Source organism: Rhinoraja longicauda, chromosome 17 (genome assembly GCF_053455715.1).
Source record: "Rhinoraja longicauda isolate Sanriku21f chromosome 17, sRhiLon1.1, whole genome shotgun sequence".
NCBI classification, from domain to species: Eukaryota; Metazoa; Chordata; class Chondrichthyes; order Rajiformes; family Arhynchobatidae; genus Rhinoraja; species Rhinoraja longicauda.
In genome coordinates, this window is record NC_135969.1 from 21,518,332 (window position 1) to 21,533,068 (window position 14,737).

Sequence of the window (14,737 nt, forward strand, 5' to 3'; positions counted from 1 at the left end):
AACTTCATCGGCAGGTGGATTGAATACAGTAACTGGGACATCATGTTACAGCTGTACAAGATGTTGGTGAGACTGCACCTGGAATATCATATGCAGTCCTGGTTGCCATAGGAAGGACATGATTAGGCGAGAGAGGGTATAGAAAAGATTCACAAGGATGTTACCGGTACTAGTGGGCTTGAGCTATGAGTGGCTGGATAGGCTGGATCGAAGGAAACCAAGGGGTTATATTTTTGAGATTTACAATATCATGATGGACATAGATCAGGTGAATGGTCACAGTCTCTATCTTAGAGGACCTAGGTTTGGGGAGAGAGGGGAGGGAGACGGTGGGGAAAGGGAGAGGCGGAAGATGGAGAGAGAGGCCGGCAAGGAAACGGTGATTAAAGGAGAGCAGTGGGGAGGGAGGGAGGGAGAGAGTGAGAGGGGAAGAGGAAACTCCACCCTTGACCAAGATTCTTGCCCACAATGAGGACCTGCAATGGTCCTCTTGGGTAGCCCAGTGGGACCAATTCAGTTTAATAAAAAATCATCATCAATTACTTGCTGTCCATACTTTGGATCTATTTTAAAAGTTAAACATAGATTTATAACATGTTATCAGTTCTATTGGTGAACCCTGGTTTCAATCCATGGCCCATTTTAGAGTCACACTTGGGTCCAAGACCTCACCTGGGCTCCTCCCCCTTGGGTGGTGGTGGGCGATTGGCATCCATTCCACTCTGTCGATTTCCAGGTGAATGCTGAGGCCAGTGTGGGACCGCACACCACCTCTGACAGGTCAGAAGGTGCCCGATGGGTAGATGATCTGACGCTGCGCTGCCCTCACTGGGCCTCAGGGCACCTGTTGTGGACGCTTAAGTCCTTGGTGCCCCCATGAACATTTGACTTGTCGCACCAGGCGATGACAGGCTGGCAAGGGCATGCTATGTTTCCAGGGGTCCTCTAACACATCCTCGAGTCGCTGCTTCTGCCTGTTAATCTCCTGCCAGTGACGAGGTTGGAGGAATGCGTCTGTTTCAGGAGGCTGGTATTGGGTAGCCCAGGAGACCAGACAGTGTAACTGGGGCCACATACTGGGCACATTGTCCTGGGAGATGACACTGACAGTGACATGATAATGGAATTAGTAGCTTTGGAGAATTCTGTGCAGTATCTTGAGGTGCCCATCGTAAGTTGTCAAGGTCTTCCAAGTGTATTGGAGGCGGGGATGACTAGTAGATCACTAGCTTAATGGACAATCAGAACCCTGGTGATGGAGTTGTACCACTGTCAAATACCCGCCTACACTCATCCCACTTTCCAGCACTTGGTCCATGGCCTTCTAAATAATTAAATGTTGTGAGTCTTTGCCTTCCTTTTAGGCAGTGTGTTCCTAATACCAGCCACCCTATAGGTGAAAGAAGTTCTTCTTTATATCCCATGTCAATCATGTCCTCTCCAAAACTGTACACGATATTCCAGATGTGGCTAAACCAATGTACTAAAACTTCCCTGCTCTTAAACTCAATTTCCCCAGTGAATGAAACCTAGCTTTCCGTGTGCATTTTTCACCTGACTATCTGTGCTGACACCTCAGACCTTTGGACTTGTACTCTCTATTCCACAATGCTTCCAGGGGCTCCACCTTTCATTTATTTATGTGCTAGTTTTATTTGACCTCTCTGAAAGGAATCATTTGCACTTAGCGTGACTACATTCCACCTGCCATTGTTCTGCCCAATTTAGCAGCTGATCAATATCATTCTTTAGCCTGACTCGCCTATTCACTATCAAGGACCCCACCAGATTTTGTCAACTGCTTTTTAAATTTTTTTAAACTTACTAATTGTATCTCCTGTATTTCAAACAGCAAGGGTCCCAATGCTTAAGTGTCCCAACCCGAAATGCCACCCGTTTATGTTCCCCAGAGATGCTGCCTGAACCGCTGAGTTACTTCAGCACGTTGTGTCTTCCCCAGTATATATCACTGTGGTACCTTGCCTGTCACAGGCTCCCGTCACAAACTACAACCATCATCATCATCCTCTGTGTCCTACTATCATCTTGGATTCTACAGGCTTTGTTTCTGGATATGTCTTCCACATGGAACCATGACTAAGTCCAAGGAAACCACATCAACTGCACTGCCCCCATCTATTTATGCCTAGGAACCTGAAGGTATCTCCACTTCAGCACTATTAATGTAGTAAATTGGAGCGTGTACTCCACCCAGCTTCACAAAGACAATGACCACAATCACAATAGTGGACATACAGTGGAGAGAGTGGTGGAAATGAAGAAGTGGGAACTGGGAGGTGAGCACAGGGGGGTGACCACAAGGGTGTGAGCACAGAGCTGGAACAGAGAAGATGGGACGGGGTCGGGGGGTGGGCACAGGGTACAGGGCAGCGAGGACGGAGGGGTAGCATTGGGGCATTGGGCATGGAACGGAGGAGCCCCAGTCACTGACAATATCCAAAGTTAATCAATTTATAGATGTTAAGAGAAGTGATGCAGAAAAATGGCACCAAGGCAAAGCACCAGTCTGGATAGCAGCACTTGGAGAGTCCTTGGGGAGGGTGGAGGCAACCCTGGGGAGGGAGGTGCTAACCATCTGGCGGAGGAGAGATTCTCGAAGAAGGGGGAGCGCCCCGAGGAAGGTGGGGGCAGACCCTTGTAGTGGTCAGGGTGATAACTCACCATAAAATGCAGTAACAGAAAACCTGTCAAATAGTCCAAAAATGGCAGTGCATGCCAGGAGAGAGAGAGAATACCAGGTACAAGCTGTGGTTGCAGCTGCTTTAATTATAATGACTATGAGCAGTGGAATACCAAATAGCAAGCAGCACTGGAAACCGGGAAGGGTAGGCTCTTGCAGGCAACAGCAAGTCCTGCACACTCCCAACAACAACGTCACTGCTGGATTGCTCAGAGGGCAAGCTACATATGTCCTTCGCACATCCTGAGAAGATTAGCAGGCAACGAGTGATTAGCTTCTCACTCCATCTCATATCAACGCCATCACCGCCATTCTCTTGAGGGTACTTAAACTGAAGCATTTGGTTAGGTTTTGCAAGCAGCGGTGTCAGCCGACCATCACGGGGCAGTTTGTACACAGAAAGCTGCTGATTGCACAAAGTACAGGTTGATACAAGGGGAGAGGAGCATGTTTTGGAGTGGTCTTTGAGCCCAGTCAGTTCACACCACAGTACCCTGGTCTGTTTAATGCACCCATGTTTCTTGCCTCTGAGGAGGTGATCAGGCCCAAAGATGGTGTCTGCTTCAGGAAGCTACCTCAGTAACAACAGCTGGGAGCTTTATTGCGACACAGCTGCCAATCTGTGACCAGCAGGTTTTAAACAGTAAATGCCAGCACTGGCCAAAAGCCCTAGGTGATAAATCAACTCAGTTCTCTGTCACACTCCAATCTTTGACCTTAACTCGTGTGGTGGAAGCGAGGGCTAACGTGGAATTAACAACCAAACTCTCCTATCACATCGATGAGGGAGGGCAGTCGAAGAAATCTCTAAATACTACCTTCTGTTATAGTTAGTTGCCATTTTCTGACAGCGATATCGCAGAGAAATGTATCTACAATACCAGTATTAGTCGGCTCTGTGTGTCACTGTGATGCTTCCGGGCATGCCGCCATGCTCTGTAAAGCTGTCAGACAGAAATGTGTTAACTCTGTCAGCACAAAAAGTTAACAGTCAGTAAAATAATTTGCTAAACTCTTCAAGTTCCAACCACAATTGTGAAGTGGTGGGTGTTACTTTGGCAAAGTTAAGATTACATCATCAAACTGCCATAATTGTACCCTCATTGATAATGCCCACAGTGACCAACAATCATTGCACGGTGGCATCACTGTATGTCAAGCATCCGATCTGCTGGCTGCATACCTGCCAGTTAGCTAAGCCTTGGAAACCATGCGACCAACAGTTTCCAGAAATAATTTGATGGCAAAGTACATTAAATCCTCCTCTCCAATGTTGCGCTCTCTTGGGTTAGTAGTTACATAAATACATGGCTTTTCTACTTTAGAATTACTGAGGTTCTGGACATGATGGCAATCTATATAGTCTAGCAATAACGGTTAGTCACAATGCTCCACCATTTCTGCAGCAACTGGAGAAAGCAAAGAAATCAGAAACTGATTCTAAGCAATAGGCTTTGGGTTCAGTTGCAGATTAAAAGCACACCATCAAATAGGGACCAGAAATTTAGCAGACAAACCACACCAGCAAGTCTCTCAAGTATTTGAATATTGCATACTGTTGGCACAAGAATTCCTGAGTTAGTTCTCAACAACAAAGTCTGGAAATTCTTTGTAAATCTCATTGACGATCATTTTGTCCATCTGACATGCTTGGTCATTCTCTTCCTCAGCCAAGATTCGCTGGAAAGTGATCTGCAGATCAGAGAAGCGGTGTCGGTGGCAGGTGTAGTCAGTTGTGCGGATTATGGCGTGCATCAACGACAGGTACTCCATCCTGATCTGTGGGAACATGTAGGAGAACATTGTGGGTGAAGTCCACCACAACTCACACACAAGTTCAAGACAAGCACCAGAAGATGTTAGAGCGCAAACGATTCCAATTTACAGAAGCCAATTAACCTACAAATCTGCACGCATTTGGAATGTAGGAGAAAACCCACCCGGAGAAAACGGTGTATGCCAGCTAGTTATAATGGTGAGAAATCCTTTTTAATCAACTCAGTGTCCTGACCTTTTCTCCTGGAGAGAGGTCCGATGCTTGCCGCACGATTATGTCAATCATAACCATCATGTCGGTCCGGTAGAAGATTCTTGCACTGTCTTTGTCAGCAAATACATCCTGCAGGAACTTGAGCACAGAGTGGGGTGGCTGTGGCTGGTGCTTGAAGATACTGACAGGATCATCTGAAGAGACAAGGGAGAGGGGGACGTTACCTTGGTGCACAGAACACATCTTAGAAACAGTTCAACCTTTGGAAGTTCATAGTGAGGGTTGTCCTTGGTGGCTGTTGCGTGCAGTTACCCTTTCTTTGATAGTTTGTGCCACGTGCTAATTAAAAGATTTAATAAACCAGTGACACCATGGGATCACTGCATCTATTTCCGAGCCAGCATACGTGTGGTGCAGCTTCACGTATGTAGATCGTAAAACAATTTCCCATGAACTAGATGTACTTCCAGTCCTCATGAATTGCCCCCACTCACTGTGAATGATCTCCCACTTCAACACATTTCCTGTACCATTCCCTGATCCCCAAAACCCTTCACATCTTGCAATTTATTGATCTGTTTTGAAAGAACTTCACAGCCCCCCTGGTAGAGAATTTCAAATGTTCCCCTGCCCACTTTAGCACTAAAGAGCCTATCCCTTACAGTGAAACAGTGTCCATGCTCTTGGTCTTCATTCTCCCAACACATGGCCTGCCAATCCCTTTTAGCAAGTATTCATGAGCTCTCCTGTCATTCTCCTAAACTGTGGAGAATGAAGGCCCAGCTTACTCTGATTAAGTCCCACATGACAAACCAGCAGTGAATCTTCATGGCAAGTAAATACTTCACTGGGTCAAGAGACCAAAATCTGTTATCATCAGAGCTTCAGGTGCGGTCAGACCAGAGCTCCAGATGTGGTTCCACAAAAGCTCCAGATGTGGTTCCACAAGAACTCCTAGTGCGGTCTGACCAGAGCTCCAGATGTGGTCCCACCAGAGCTCCAGATGTGCTCCCATCAACATCCGAGACACATATCCATCAACAACTCTTCAATTACCTTCAATATCTAGGCGGCCATTACCTAATCCTTACCAAGGACCTCCAATGCCTTTACATCTCCATCCCCCAACATGAACATCTCAAAGCCCTCCGGTTCATCCTTGAACTGAAACCCAATCAGTTCCACTTTATTAACACTCCCTTCTGCCTGGTGGAACCTATACTCACCCTCAACAAATTCTCTTTTGAGTCCTGTCACGGGGCACAGTATATTTACTGATGTATACTACAAATGCATCACTCCGAGTTACATGGATTACACCTCCTCTCACCCTGCCTCGAGACGCTATCCTGCTCACAATTTCTCTGTCTCTAGCGCATATGCTTTCTATTCTAGGACATCCAAGATGTCCTCTTGGTTCAGTAAATTCCAATTTTAGGTAACCTATCTCCAAATAACCTGTTTCCCTGTGCTCCAACTGGACTCTCACTCATTTCTCCTCTTCCAGTAATATCCAGTAAGAGCGACACAGTAGTGCAGCGGTAGAGTTGATGCCACACAGCACTAGAGACCCGGGTTCAATCCTGACCACGGGTGCTGTCTGTGTGGAGTTTGTACATTCTCCCTGTGACCACATGAGTTTTCTCTGGGTGCTCTGGTTTCCTCCCATAATTCAAAGATGTGCAGCTTTGTAGGTTAATTGGTTCCTGTCAGCAAGTCCAATATAGGATGTGAAAGTGGGATAACATAGAACTAGTGTATCACCTCCTGTCCTCCTTCTCCCAATGAATCAGTGCTAGTCCATGTTGAACACCCCTCAAAAGAGGCACTGTACTTAGTTAGGGCTTCAATGTCCAATGACCAGCATGGTAAGACCACGACTGGGCAAGCAGACTGAGTCCTGAAGGATATGGTTGCCAGCCTGGGACTGTGGTAGGAAGTGGGTGAACCAACAAGATGGCTAAAACTATATGACTCATCTTCACGTATCTACCTGTGGCAGATACATCTGTCCAAGTTAGCATTGGTAGAAATGACCATTGTCAGCCACCACATGCAGGTTCTCTTCCACGTCATAGACCATCCTTAGTTGGAAATATATTGTGTTGTTTCATCATCACCTGGTCTAAATTTTGGAACTCCCTGCCCCCGAGATCCTTGGGAACTTCTTCATCGGAAGAAATGCAGTGGTTCAAGAAAGCAGTTCACCACCATCTTCTCAAAGGGCAAATTGGAGATGGGCGAAGATGCCAACAAAAAACAAACCCCAAAATATAAAACATGAATCAAATGTTGACTCCACTCCAAAACCCATGAGAAATGCAAGACTCTGAATACCATTTATTTGACTAAATGTGCACCTGATTATTAATTGCATATTGTCATGCTATTTGTATTTCACCATTGCTTTAAAAGTGGAAACAGAGCATAATGACTGGAAGGTGCTGTTTTTTCAGTTTTGCTATGTGTCAAAGTGACATGTATTGTGCTTGCTTCTCAAACAATGCAATTGATGTGCAGAGGGATGTGGGAGTCACTGATCATATGCAGAGCAAACATAATTAAAACCATTCCTCCAGTTACAATGCTCACCTGCTCGATTTAACAGCAGCAGTATTTTCTCAGTGAACACCTTCACATTTTCTCGCTTAACCAGTGTCTTCATGATGATGTTGCTGGATGGCACTGTAGGTGCAATAGAATTCAGTTAGCACAACACTCCATCACTTTTCAACTGCGGTAGGTCTGCTTGGTTCAGACCTGTTCCAGTCCGTACATTGGAGAATCTCTTTTTTAGGGAATGTTTAGCTCTGCCAGGGAATGATTAGATCTGCAAGGAAGCCTCTTAGTGGCAACACCGCCTGTTGCTCTTTAGTACATGCACATCCAGCACTGAGCATCCTTTTGCAACATTTTGGTGATTATTTTCAGAGTGTGTGCTGGCAATTGGTGCAATTCAACCCGTTTCGCGACGACTCCCTAAAACCTAACCTACCCAGATTCTCACCAACACAACACAGATACTACCACTCACCTGGACATGAGGGACGTTTAACACTGGCCAATTAGCTTATTGGCCCACATGTCTTTAGGATGTGGGAGGAGAAAAACACCATAAGGGTGGGGGGAGATCATAAGGTTACAAGTGATAGGAGTAGAATTAGGCCATTCGGCTCATCAAGTCTACTCTGACATTCCATCATGGCTGATCTATCTCTCCCTCCTAACCCCATTCTCCTGCCTTCTCATAATCTGACAGCCATGCTAATCAAGAATCTATCTATCTCTGCCTTAAGAGCTATCCACTAACTTTGGCTCCACAGTCTTCTGTGGCAAAGAATTCCACAGATTCACCACCTGTGGACTAAAGAAATTCCTCCTCATCTCGTTCCTAAAAGAACGTCCTTTAATTCTGAGGCTATGACCTCTCGTCCTAGACTCTCTCATGAGTGGAAACATCCTCTCCACATCCACATCCACATCCAACAGAGTCCATATTGTTAAGGGGAGAACAAACTCCTCGTAGACAGCACCCAGATGTTTGATGCACAGGCAACATTAATTTGATTATCAGGACAAAGGTGTTAATCAAACCAGGAAAATCAGAATACTGACGATGTGGGCAATTTGAAATAAAATCAGAAAATGTTGGAAATACTCAGCAGGAGAAGTTGCCTCCGAAGAGAGATACAAAGTTCATTCTTCAGGTCAGAATTGAAAAAGAGAGGAAAATAAGTTTGTTTTAAGTTGCAAAGAGGATACCACTTAATACCACAAACTCTGAGAAGGCAATGATTTCTATAATGCCCCATAAATTTTGCTTCAAAAAACAAACTGTGTGGATGTATTTTGTGTGGAATTGCTTTTAGTTATGGACACAGAATATGTGGCACGAATGGATAATCTGGATAAGTGAAAATGGACGTGACAATGGGTTATTATTTATTGTCCTTACTATTTGGTTGCAGTTTACTACAGAATCTCTTTTCGATCAGGCAGAGAGGAAATACAGTGGTTCAGCTAGTAGAATTGTTGCCTCAAAGCTCTATTGATCTGATTGAGTCCTGACCTCTGGTGCTGTCTAAGAGTTTATATGTTCCTCTTGTGACCGTGTGGGTTTCCTACGGGTGCTCCAGTTCCCTTCCATATCCCAAAGACGTGTAGGTCAGTCGGTTAACTGACTTTTGTAAATTGCTCAGTGCATAGGTGAGTGCTGGAATCTGGGGTGGGGCAGGGTTGATTGAAAATGCAGGGAGAATGTAGCTTTGGGTTGGATTAGTGTTACGGGTGGTTGGTGGACAGTGCAGACAGCGTGTTTCTTGCTGTATCTGTTTGACTTCAACTTTTCCTCCGGGCTTGGAGTTGATCCTCAATATTTTCATTTTCATTTAGTAAAATTGTCCCGAGTGTGTAGGATAGTGTTAAGTGTACATGGTGATCATGGTTGGTGCGGACCTGGTGGACCAAAGGGCCTGTTTCTATGCTGTATCTCTAAAGTAAACCCAGAGCAAACCCACTAGTTCACAGGGAAGGTAGACACAAAATGCTGGAGTAAATCAGTGGGACAGGCAGCATCTCTGGAGAGAAGGAATGGGTGACGTTTCGAATAGAGACCCTTCTTCAGACTGGTGGAACTGCAGATGCTGGTTTACACTGAAGATAGACACAAAATGCTGGAGTAAATCAGTGGACATGTAGCATCTCTGGAGAGAAGGAATGGGTGACGTTTCGGGTCAAGACCCTTATTCAGACTGAAATGTGCTAACGCCACACAAGTATTTTGGCGTCCTCAATTGAAAGATGTGTGAAACATATTAATTTAATTGATAAACGTAATTAAACTTTGCAAAATGCAATAAATATTTTATAGTGCATTGTATCTATCTGAAATCAAAACTGAGGTTAGATTTTACCCCAGAAAGCTCTCTGGGTGAGTGGTGCAGACAGCAGCACCACCTGGTGGAATCCAACCTTGCAGCTGTCTATCCACCTTCTATTCAACATCAAAATTACAAAAATTATTGAACTGGATTCTAACATGAAATGTACACCTTCAATGTTATTTTCCCACTTATTTAGGAATAACCAAAAGACAATACAATATCAAGCAAAGCTGGAATCTGCAAAACCTAAGAAAGGATCATGGTGGGGTGTGATCAAGTTTGGGGAGCCACACAGAGGCTGGGGTGTAGGCACCCAGGAGAGGCGACGGTTAGGAAGATAACTAAGTGGGAAGATAACTGACGCTGGTACACTGGGTAGATCATCTATCCCCAGTACTGGCACTGATACACTGTGCCTTATGAGTGGCCTAAGTGGTTACAATGGTGCACAACTACTGCAAGCACATTCAAAATGGCTGAGTGACCTCCCTCATGGGAGGGCTATAACATTTGGAGGGGGGCAGCCTCTCCAGCCCTTCTCCAGGAAAACAAGGAAGGGCAATAAATGTTGGATGTCCTACATCCCAAGAAATTAATGAATTATTAAACAACTAATAATCTGAGAATAACGCACCGAGTATATGGAGATTGAAAGAAAGCAGTACGTTCGTAAACAAGTCTGGAAGTTGTTCAGTGGAATCAGAGAGTAGTCCATCCTCAATCACGTCCAGGAGAAATTGGATGAAATCCGAGTTTAAGTGTTCTGCAAACATAGGTGAGATATTATTTTTTTTCTGTGTTGATCTATAAAAAAAGGTAAATATATAAAAAAGATTATTGGAAGACTAGGTTGCCAATGATTGGAGCTTGATTCTGGCCCGGATGGGCAGCACGATGGCACAGTGGAAAAATTGCTGCCTTACAGCGCCAGAGACCCGGGTTTGATCCTGACGACGAGTGCTGTCTGTACAGAGTTTGTACGTTCTCCCCATGACTTGCGTGGGTTTTCTCTGAGTTCCAGTTTCCTTCCACTCTCCAAAGACGTACAGATTTATAGGTTAATTGGTTTGGTATTATTGTAAAATTGTTCCTAGCTTGTGTAGGATAGTGTTGGTGTACGGGGATTACTGGTCGGTGTGGACTTGGTGGGCAGAAGGGCTGTGTCCGCGCTAAATCTCTAAACTAAAAATGACTAACAGATGGGAACATTGCTGCAATGAAGATTGTTTGGACTGACTGATTGTAGTTATTTTATTTTCAAGAAAGAGGTTAAGAATTTTCTTGGCTAGTACAAAATTATAAGGGGTCCAGTTTAGAATAGAGATTAATGAGCAATCGCCTAAACTCAGAGGAGATTAGAGGAAGGTGGGGAGAATGGTTTCAGTCTGAAGGCATGCCTGAGATGATGGCAGAGGCAGAAACCAACAGTACATGCCCAGATGAACACTTTTGTTGCCATAACCTAGAAGGCCGAGAATCAAGATGTAGGACATAGAATTAAACTGGATATTTTTCCTTTAACTGCAACAAATAAGAATTATATTTACAAAAAGAGGACAGCTGCTGTGATGGACTCAGCGGGTTGGATAGCATGTGTGGAGGGAAATTGATAGATGATGTTTTCGTACGTGTGTAGGAAGGAACTGCAGATGCTGGTTGAAACCGAAGATAGACACAGAAAGCTGGAGTAACTCAGCGTGACAGACAGCATCTCTGGAGAGAAGGAATGGGTAATGTTTTGGGTCGAGACCCTACTTCAGTACATGACTCTTCATCTTGATTGAAACGCGTAGAGGGGAAGTAGCCAAAATTAAAAGATTGGGGAGAGGGCTAAATGGGTTCACTTTGTGTCAATACTTCTCTGATTTTATGATTCCATTCTTTTCCTTTGAAGAGATAATATATCTGGAAGACACAAACCTTTTAAAGGAGGGAGATAAGGTAAATTGGATTATTACTAAAGATAAAGACAGACCATAACAAAATAACAAGGTGGCCAAATGCCAAGCATTAGTAGCCACTAACCTTTCTAGTTGAAGATAAGACACTAAATGTTGGAGTAACTTAGCTGATCAGGCAGCAACTCTACCAGCAAATTCACTTTTTAGGAATCCTTCATTTCCAAGCCCCTTTACACTGATTTCGGAATCTTCCCCCCTTTTTGAAAATAGTTTACGTCTTTACTCCTTCAACCAAAGTGCATGACTGTACATTTTACCATGCTGTGTTCCGTCTGGCACTTCTTTGTCCACTCTCCCAACCTGTCCAAGTCCTTCTGCGGACTCCCCTCTTCCTCAACACTGCCTGCTCCTCCACCTGTGTTCATATCATTTGCAAACTTGGCCACAAAGCTATCAATTCTATCATCCCTATTATTCACTATAATGTGAAAGGTAGCGGACCTAACACTGACCCCTACGGAACACCACCACTCACCACAGCCACTCACAAAAGGCCCCCTTTCTTCCCACGCTTTGCCTTCTGCCAGTCAGCATTTCTTCCATCCATGCAGATACCTGGCCTCTAATACCACAGGCTCCTAACTTGTTTAACAGCCTCACGCGTACCACCTTTTCAAAGACATTCTGAAATGCTCTATGATTTATAATTACTCCTAAAGGCTCCTTACTGATAAGAAAGCTGTTCTGCCCCTCATTCAATGGTAAAATTCAGTACAATTGTCCATCTTCTTTGAGCTCAGTGTCACTGGTCATCTTTGTTCATTACTTCATGAGAGATTGTGTTTTGGGTCTGCAATGGATCCAAGATCACTAAATTGGTGCACAGCTAACGCACACCCATTCAAAATTAATGAGTGACGTGAACTCAGCAGGGTTAGTAATAAGGAAATCATAGCTGGCCCACGATGAGTAATGGTAAAGTTCACCAGCTAACCATTTCCAGTGGGTAATGTGGAACTTGCACAAGCTGTGCCTTTTAAGACTAGTTCAATTGTTGCCACATTATTGTCTGTGGCACGACAATTGGCCAGTTTACATGAACACAGCTGCTTGGTATCTGTCAGTTTCGCATGGGTAAAGGCAATGTTCCTGAACTGAGTGATGAAGAAGAAATTTCAGTTTAAACCCTGTTTAAACCCGATGCTTACACCATTGTCCTGTTAGAGAAAAGTAGGATAACTGGGCTAGTTATTTGTGAGCAGTAAACCATGACAAAACACCGTGTATTTCAGGATTAAGTGCAGACTTCCAGATAAGAAGTCTTTAAAGCATACGTGCCCCAAAGGGTTCTACATACCATAATGATGATACGGCAATGGTTCCCCCATGGAAAACACCATGGTGAGCAGCAATGCAGAGTAACATAACTTCTGGTGTTCTGCAAAATAAAACAATCAAACACAGTAGTCAGTTCCACTCAGTGTTCATTATCACGATCATAATCCAGTGTTTTTGAACACAACCCATGCAAATTAATCGACTCCTGCTGGGCTTTACACTTGTCCAGAACAGGCCGAAGGGGCGGCTTCCACGCTGTATGACTCTACGACTCTAACAGATTGACCCATGTTCCAGAGTCACACCCAGACTAACTGCTCATTTGTATTTACCTGGAGTAGATAGTGCTGAGAACCTGTGTAGAGCGAGCAAGCAGTGTTTTACCTTGCAGGTTTAATACCCTCAGTGTGCAGATCTTGTTGGATTAGGTCTGATATCTAAAGTCCCCGTCGCGGATGCAATATAAAGTGATCTCTCTCAAAACTCTCACCTACAGTACTACATTCTGACCAGGTGAAAGAGGCCACAGAGCAATACCAGGCAATGGAGAGCCCTGAGCTACTACAGCAGCAATTGGAAAGCAGTGACAGGATCGGTCAAAGTCAGCATGGATTTATGAAGGGGAAATCGTGCTTGATCAATCTTCTGGAATTTTTTGAGGATGTAACAAGTACAATGGATAAGAGAGAGCCAGTGATGTGGTGTATCTGGACTTTCAAAAAGCCTTTGACAAGGTACCACACAAGAGATTAGTGTGCAAATTTAGAGCACATGGTATTGGGGGTAGGGTATTGGCATGGATAAAGGACTGATTGGCAGATGGGAAGCAAGGAGTAGGAATTAACGGGCCCTTTTCAGAATGCCAGGCAGTGACTAGTGGTGTGCCGCAAGGCTCGGTGCTGGGACCCCATTTATTTCCAAATGTATTAACGATTTAGACAAGGGAATTAAATGTGACATCTCCAAGTTTGCAGATGACACAAAGCTGGGTGGCAGTGTGAGCTGCAATGAGGTTGCTATGAGGCTGCAGGCTGACTTGGATAGGTTGGGTGGGTGGGCAGATGCATGGCAGATGCAGCATAATGTGGATAAATGTGAGGTTATCCACTTTGGTGGCAAGAACAGGAAAGCAGATTATTATCTGAATGGGTCAGATTAGGAAAAGGGGAGGTGCATCGAGACCTGGGTGTCCTTGTACATCAGTCACTGAAAGTAGACATGCAGGTACAGCAGGAAGTGAAGAAAGCTAATGGTATGTTGGCCTTCATTGCAAGAGGATTTGAGTTTAGGAGCAAGAAGGTCCTACTGCAGTTGTAAAGGGCCCTGGTGAGACCACACCTAGAGTATTGTGTGCAATTTTAGTCTCCTGATTTGAGGATGGACATTATTGCTATTGAGGGAGTGCAGCGTAGTTTCACCAAGTTAATTCCCGGGATGGTGGGACTGACATATGATGAAAGAATGGGTCGACTGGGCTTGTATTATCATATCATATCATATATATACAGCCGGAAACAGGCCTTTTTGGCCCACCAAGTCCGTGCCGCCCAGCGATCCCCGTACATTAACTATCCTACACCCACTAGGGACAATTTTTACATTTACCCAGCCAATTAACCTAAAGGATTGAACAGGCTAGATGCAAGAAAAATGTTCCTGATGTTGGGGGAGTCCAGAACCAGGGGTCACAGTTGAAGAATAAGGGGTAGGCCATTTAAGACTGAGATGAGGAAAAACCTCTTCACCCAGCGAGTTGTGAATCTGTGGAATTCTCTGCCACAGAAGGCAGTGGAGGCCAATTCACTGGATGTTTACAAGAGCGAGTTAGATTTAGCTCCTAGGGCTAAATGAATCAAGGGATATGGGGAAAAAGCAGCATCAGGGTACTGATTTTAGATGATCAGCCATAATCATATTGAATGGC

General features: G+C 44.6%; 1 protein-coding gene across 1 annotated transcript in view; it reads right to left on the bottom strand.

Moving 5' to 3' along the window:
* Nucleotides 1-2,777: 2,777 nt before the first annotated feature.
* The window catches only part of nckipsd (NCK interacting protein with SH3 domain), a 100,805-nt gene continuing 88,845 nt past the window's right edge, over nucleotides 2,778-14,737 (bottom strand). Inside the window, exons 9-13 of the mRNA XM_078414319.1 lie at nucleotides 12,833-12,913; nucleotides 10,209-10,337; nucleotides 7,284-7,376; nucleotides 4,713-4,885; nucleotides 2,778-4,480 (exon numbers count right to left, since the gene is read on the bottom strand). Coding sequence (XP_078270445.1) covers nucleotides 4,280-4,480; nucleotides 4,713-4,885; nucleotides 7,284-7,376; nucleotides 10,209-10,337; nucleotides 12,833-12,913 — 677 coding nt within the window. The 3' untranslated portion in view covers nucleotides 2,778-4,279. The remainder of the gene's footprint in view (nucleotides 4,481-4,712; nucleotides 4,886-7,283; nucleotides 7,377-10,208; nucleotides 10,338-12,832; nucleotides 12,914-14,737) is intronic.